At 43.5% G+C, this 7,160-nt stretch overlaps 1 protein-coding gene and 1 non-coding gene across 2 annotated transcripts in view; both read left to right on the forward strand.

The window, feature by feature from the left end:
• AK7 (adenylate kinase 7) overlaps positions 1 to 7,160 on the forward strand; it is a 96,811-nt gene that overhangs the window by 73,528 nt on the left and 16,123 nt on the right. The window contains 1 exon segment of the mRNA XM_003787088.1: positions 1,002 to 1,070. Coding sequence (XP_003787136.1) covers positions 1,002 to 1,070 — 69 coding nt within the window.
• On the forward strand, positions 3,465 to 3,594 carry LOC111724237. The gene has a single exon (XR_002772568.1). It is a non-coding gene; the product is annotated as a U4atac minor spliceosomal RNA (small nuclear RNA).

The raw sequence follows: 7,160 nt of genomic DNA on the forward strand, positions 1-7,160 counted from the left end.
AAAAAAAAAAAAAAAAAATTAAAAAAAATAAATAAAAATTGGAGAACCTATTTATTTTTGGATTTTGGCTCATGTTTTGTTAGGTTATGTAGTCTTTTTTCTTTGTTTTTCAGATGTGAGACTATATAGAGATTTTTTTCTTCTTTTCTTTTTCCAGACTTTAAAGTATTTTTAAAATATTTATTTTATTTTATTGTGGCACAAACACAACATGAGATATACTCTCGTTTCTTTGTTTCTTTTCTTTTCTTTTTTGAGACAGTGTCTCACTTTGTCACCCTTGGTAGAGCGCTATGGCATCACACCTCACAGCAACCTCAAACTCTTGGGCTTAAGGAGTCTCTTGCCTCAGCCTCCCAAGTAGGTGGGACTACAGGTACCTGCCACGTCTGACTATTTCTTGTTTGTTTTTTTTTTTTTTCAGTTGTAGTTGTCATTGTTGTTTGGTAGGCCCAGGCTGAGATTCAAACCCACCAGATCTGGTGTATGTGACTGGCACCCTAGCTACTGAGCTACAGGCACCGAGCCTATTCTCTCTTTTCTTTTTAAGACAAGAGTCTCACTTTGTCGCCCTCAAGAGAGTGCCGCAGCGTCATAGCCACAGCAACCTCACACTCTTGGGCTCAAGCAATTCTCTTGCCTCAACCTCTTGAGTAGCTGGGACTACAGGTGCCTGTCACAATGTCCGGCTAGTTTTTTTTCTATTTTTAGCAGAGACAGGGTCTTGCTCTTGCTCAGGCTGGTCTCAAACTCCTGAGCTCAAGGGATCCATCTGCCTCAGGAACCCAGAGGGCTAGGTTTACAGATGTGAACTACTGCCCCTGACCAGGATGACTTTTATCATTCATCTATCAGTGTACATTTAGGTTGTGAGAATATTTCTGAAACACATGTTCTAGTTTTCATTAGTGATGGTTATTTGAAATATTTGGACTTCTTGCTTTAATCCATAGTAGCAGCATGGTAATAACCATGATGACAAATATCCTTCCTTTTTTTAGAGGAAGATGAAGAGGAGGAGGAAGAAGTCAGAGGCAAAATGATCCCCTATGATAAATTAATTATACCTGGTAAGTTTAAGATATTTCTCCAAGATCACATTTTTTTTGAGACAGAGCCTCAAGCTGTTGCCTTGGGTAGAGTCCTGTGGCGTCACAGCTCACAGCAACCTCCAACTCCTGGGCTTAAGCAATTCTCCTGCCTCGGCCTCCCAAGTAGCTGGGACCACAGGTGCCCGCCACAATGCCCAGCTATTCTTTGGTTGCAGCTGTCATTATTGTTTGGCGGGCCCAGGCTGGATGGCTGTCAGCTCAGGTGGGTAGCTGTCACCTTAGCCACTTGAGCCACAGGCGCGAAGCCCAAGATCACAATTAAAAGAGGAATGCTGTTCAACATTTCTTTTGTGCAAAGCAATCTTTTTGAGTTAAATAAAGTAGATTTTTCTTTTTTAGAAAAACATTCAAAAGATACACTCAAGCACAAAACTTACAAACTAGACAATGCTAGTTCATAATAATGCTCATTAAGGGTGAACATCAGGGATATTCAAGTTCTGGGAGGAATAGAAATCCCTGTTGAGAGCGTTTGTTTATGTGGCTCTGGGCTCTGTAGTGTAACTAATACAAAGTAGTGAATCTGTTGATGGTTTTGGTTTCTGTGTCAGTTGGTGAGACCAACAGGGACTGGGCTACCACAGCCTCTTTCTCATCCTATTTTGGTGCTAGCTATGCCATCATCTTTTCTAGAAGTCATTGAGAGCCTGAATTGAGATTGGGCAAGTAAAAGGCTTTTTGGCTCACTGTTAAGTCCACAGCAGTTTTGGTCTGTCACATAATTTACACGGAGGTTTCCCAAAGTACTTTGAAATCAAAGCATACAGAACTTGTCCTACACAGCAGGATTGACTCATGCCGAGCAGGCATTTCTTTCTTTTCTTTCTTTTTTTTTTTAGACAGAGTTTCACTTTTGCCCTTGGTAGAATGCCCTGGGGTCATAGCTCCCAGCAACCTCCAACTCTTGGTCTCAAGCGATTCTCTTGCCGCAACCTCTTGAGTAGCTGGGACTACAGGTGCCTGCCACAGCACCTGACTATTTTTAGAGGTGGGGTCTCATTCTAACTCAGGCTGGTCTCGAAGTCGTGAACTCAGGCCATCCACTTGCCTCGCCCTCCCAGGGTGCTGGATTACAGGCATGAGCCACCGCGCCTGGGCCTGAGCAGGCATTTCCTATTTATTTATTTATTTAGAGACAGAATCTCAAGCTGTTGCCCTGGGTAGAGTGCCGTGGCATCATACCTCACAGCAACCTCCAACTCTTAAGCTCAAGCAATCCTCTTGCCTCAGTTTTTCTAGTTTTAGTAGAGATGGGGTCTTGCTTTGGCTTAGGCTGGTCTTGAACTTGTGAGCTAGAACAATCCAACCCCCTTGGCCTCCCAGAGTGCTAGGATGACAGGCATGAGCCACCATGCCCAGCCTAAGCAGGCATTTCTTGTGACCTTCCCATGAACTTTATTTTTATTTTTTTCGTGTGCCCCAACTGGAAGTAGAACCTTCCTGTGAACTTTAAAAAGTGTTCTTGTTGGTGGGACATGCTGGCTCACACCTGTAATCCTAGCCCTCTGAGAGGCCAAGGCAGGAGGATCCCTTGAGTTCAGGAGTTCAAGACCAGCCTGAGCAAAAGTGGGAATCCTGTTTCTACTAAAAATAAAAAAACTTAACTGAGAGTTGTGGCATGGCTTAAATCCCAGAATCTGATGTTGCTATGAGCTAGGATGAGGCCATGCTACTCTAACCTGGGGCAGCAGAGTGTCTCAAAAAACAAAAAAAGTGTTGCTGTTTGTAGTCAGTTAGCATGAGGTATACTCATAGGGAATAACTTTGAGTCATACAATTGATACAAGAATAGCTAATTTGGCCAGGCAAGGTGGCTCATGCCTGTAATCCTAGCACTCTAGGAGGACAAGGTGGGTGGATTGCCTGAGCTCACAGTTTTGAGACCAGCCTGAGCAAGAGCAAGACGCTGTCCCTAAAAAAATAGCCAGGCGTTGTGGTGGACGTCTGTAGTCCCATCTAGTCTGGAGGCTGAGGCAAGAGAATCAAATCGCTTGAACTCAAGAGTTTGAGGTTGCTATGAGCCATGATGCCACAGCACTCTACCAAGGGTGAAAAAGTGAGACTCTGTCTCAAAAAAAAAAAAAAAAAAGCTATTTTCAGTCACTTAGCACAAGGTGGTAACTAACATGAGTCTGCTAAAAGGTATCAAGTTTGTGGCTGTGGTCATCTCTTCTTGGTCCAGACACAGCTTTCAGAAAAGCTTGTGGGAGCACTAAGACCCCCAGAGAGCAGTCATCCCGAGGATGGATATTGATTGTTTGCCTGAGGGCTCTGAAACAAGGGGCAGAAACATGAAATGTCAAAGGGATAGATTGTCTCAGATTTCCCATTAATCTAAATATATATCTCAGAACCATCCTTTTCTTGGGGTTGCGCTACTGTCCCATAAGGGCCTAGCGAGGGTAGTATTGCTAACACCTACCGAACACGCTTGCATCAACTAACTAGAGCTTTGGTTTATATTGGTGCAATTTTTGGAAAAAAAGAAAAATCTCCCCCCCCCCCGCAAAAAATAAAAATGTACTTCAGAAAAAGTTAAAATGTAAAGTAGGTTACTCTAAATGACCCAGTGTCAAGTTTATGAGTTTATCACTTCTGGGTACTATTCACTCTTTGCAAAATCATAATGTTCCCTCTGAGGTAACTGGATAAATTTCAGAGGTAACTAGACAAATTTGAGCTCAACTAATAATTTGTCAAGTACCAGGCATTCACTGAGTCTTTCCACAATCCTGCAAAGCAGGAATCACATTTATGTCTACCTGATCCAGAAGCTAAAGCCAAGTGATTAATCCAAGACCACTTCCCTGGGTAAACGAAATAACTTAAATTCAAACTTGGATTTTCTCACTCTGCTGCCTCCAAAACACAGAATGAATGAAAGATAAGGAGATGGAAACAGAGGTAAAGTAATGGATGATCCTCATTCATGGTCCACTGGGCTTCCCTCTCTTTGTTGGACACAGTGCAAGTATGTCTAAGATATACTCTATTTGAAATGTTTAGTCCGTTGTTAGTAAGTCACCCTCTTTCCAGAAAATTGTCTTTCTTTTCTATCTTCCTGAAAGAAATGAGAACATTGTTGCATTCGTACCTGTGGGATTTTAATTGATGGAGGTCACTGAGTGAGGACACGGACAGGTCAATGCCATTGAAAGGAGAATGTATTACTTAAATTTCCCAAGATAAGGGAGAAACATCATCCCACAAGGATCCATGTGGGCAGCTCCAGGTTTGCTCAGGAGGCAGGAGGAGGGAGGAGAAGGTCGAGGCCAAAGCCTTTGTTGGGGTTTCTTCAGGAAAGGCAAGGCAGGCCCCAGTAAATGGTTTAAGACTGGCTATTGTGAGCTCTGTGAGAGGTCTGTTGTTGCCTGGTGTCTGGTCTTGGGATGATTTAGTGAAAGGGAAATAATGGCCTGGTGTGTCAGAGTTAGATACAGGCAGTAGGGGGCTTGGCGTATGAGAGGCATTCTCCCAAGCAAGCTGCTTACTATCTTTAGGTGTTAGCTAGCCCTGAGAGGGGCGGTGTTTTCCCAGATCTATAGGACCTTCCTCAAGACAATAAAAAATATGATTAATACAAGTATCCATGCCTGATTTGAATGATGACACATTCTATGATAATCCAAGTTCTAGGTGGTGTTCTCTTATCATTGTACTTTACCAATGCTATTAGCTTATATCCAGGGTAATTCATTTCAGATTTCCTAAATGAAGGTAATAAGTTTAAAATTATATCTACCTGACAAATATGGAAAAATTCTTTAAAATATAGACTCTTGGCTTGGCACCTGTAGCTCAAGCGGCTAAGGCACCAGCCACATACACCAGAGTTGGTGGGTTTGAATCCAGCCCAGGCCTGCCAAACAATGACAACTATAACCAAAAAATAGCCAGGCATTGTAGCAGGCACCTGTAGTCCCAGCTGAGGGGACTGAGGAGACTGAGGTAAGAGAATCGATTAAGCCCAGGAGTTAGAGGTTGCTGTGAGTTGTGGTGCCACAGCACTCTACCCAGGGTGACAGTTTGATGCTCTGTCTCAAAACAAATAAATAATAAAATATAGACTCTCACATAACCGCAGATAACCACATACAGTGATTTCCTTGTTATGTGCAATCTTACCAAGCAGAAATCCATTACTTGCTGGCAGCACCCGTAGCACAGTGGTTATGGCACCGGCCACATGCACTGAGTGCAGCGGGTTCGAACCCAGCCCAGGCCAGCTAAACCGCAATGACAACTGCAACAACAACAAAAAATGTCCGGGCGTTGTGGTGGGTGCCTGGGGTCCCAGCTGCTTGAGAGGCTGAGGAAAGAGAATCACTTGAACCCAAGAGTTAGAGGTTGCTATGAGCTGTGACATCACAGCACTCTACTGAAGGCGACAACTAGAGACTATGTCTCAAAAAAAAGAAAAACAAACAAACAAAAAAGAAATCCATTACTTGCTATCCACAGTTAGCCAATACAAGGATAATAGACTTTCTGAGTAATTATCTCACGATATTACAACATCGTTTTTTTCTTTGAGACAGAGTCTTACTCTGGCACCCTTGTTAGAGTGCCATGGCATCATAGCTCACAGCAACCTCCAACTCTTGGGCTCAAGTGATCCTCTTGCCTTAGGTTTTCTATTTTTTTGAGACAGAGCTTCAACCTATACCCCTGGGTAGAGTGCTGTGGCAGCACAGCTCACAGCAACCTCCAACTCCTGGGCTTAAGTGAGTCTCCTCCCTCAGCCTCCCAAGTAGCTGGGACCACAGGCACCCGCCCCACACCTGGCTATTTTTTTGTTGCAGCCATCATTGTTGTTTTGGCGGGGCCCGGGCTGGATTTGAACCTGCCACCTTAGGTGTATGTGGTTGGCACCTTAGCCACTTGAGCCACAGGTGCTGAGCCAGGTTTTCTATTTTTAATACAGACAGGGTCTTGCTTTTGCTCAGGCTGGTCTTGAACTTGTGAGCTCAAGCAATTCACCTGCCTCAACCTCCCAGAGTTGCAAAATCTTCTAAAGTTCACTCTGTATCATAAAGAGAATGAACAGACATTTTAAAATAATCATCTAGACAAGGAAAGCATATTTTATCATATTAAAATTCTTTCAAAATTTGAAAGCCAAAGATGTCACTAATTGTAATACATGTATTTGATTAAATGGAATTTTCCATCTCCTAATCATTCTAGAAAAAAGAAGATATAATATCATATTTTGAAATCATCACATTATTATTTTTTTTTTTCTAAGACAGAGTCTCACTTTGTCACCCTTGGTATAGTGCTGTGGCATCATAGCTCACAGAAACCTCTAATTCTCGGCTCAAGCGATTCTCTTGCTTTAGCCTCTCAAATAACTGGGACTACAGCCATCCATCACAACCACAACACCTGGATATGTTTAGAGATAGGATCTCACTTTTGCTCAGGCTCGTCTCAAACCTGTGAGCTCAGGGCAATCTACCCGCCTCAACCTCCCAGAGTGCTAGGATCACAGACATGAGCTACCGCACCTGGCCCAAATTACCACATTATTAACAGAATTAATAAATTTTATTTAGGTAGTAGTAGCACACACCTATAGTCCTAGCTACTTGGGAGGATAAGGCAAGAGAATCTCTCGAGCCTAAGAGACTGATGTTGCTGTGAGTTACCATGATGCCAGGGCACTCTACCCAGGGTGGCAGAGTAAGACTGTCTCAAAAAATAAATAAGTAAATAATTTTATTTTAGGCTGGACACAGTGGCTCATACCCGTAATCCTAGCACTCTGGGATGCTGAGGCAAGTAGACTGCTTGAGCTCACAGAGTTCAAGGCCAGCCTGAGCAAAAGCAAGACCCCAAAAGAGAAAACTGGGCAGCACCTGTGGCTCAGTGAGTAGGGCACCAGCCCCATGTACTGAGGGTGGCAGGTTCAAACCCAGCCCTGGCCAAACTGCAACAAAAAAATAGCTGTGCATTATGGCAGGTGCCTGTAGTCCCAGCTACTTGGGAGGCTGAGGCAAGAGAATCGCCTAAGCCCAGGAGCTGGAGGTTGCTGTGAGCAGTGTG

The sequence above is a fragment of the Otolemur garnettii genome, unplaced genomic scaffold, assembly GCF_000181295.1.
Source record: "Otolemur garnettii isolate 467f Iridium unplaced genomic scaffold, OtoGar3 scaffold00020, whole genome shotgun sequence".
Taxonomy (NCBI): Eukaryota; Metazoa; Chordata; class Mammalia; order Primates; family Galagidae; genus Otolemur; species Otolemur garnettii.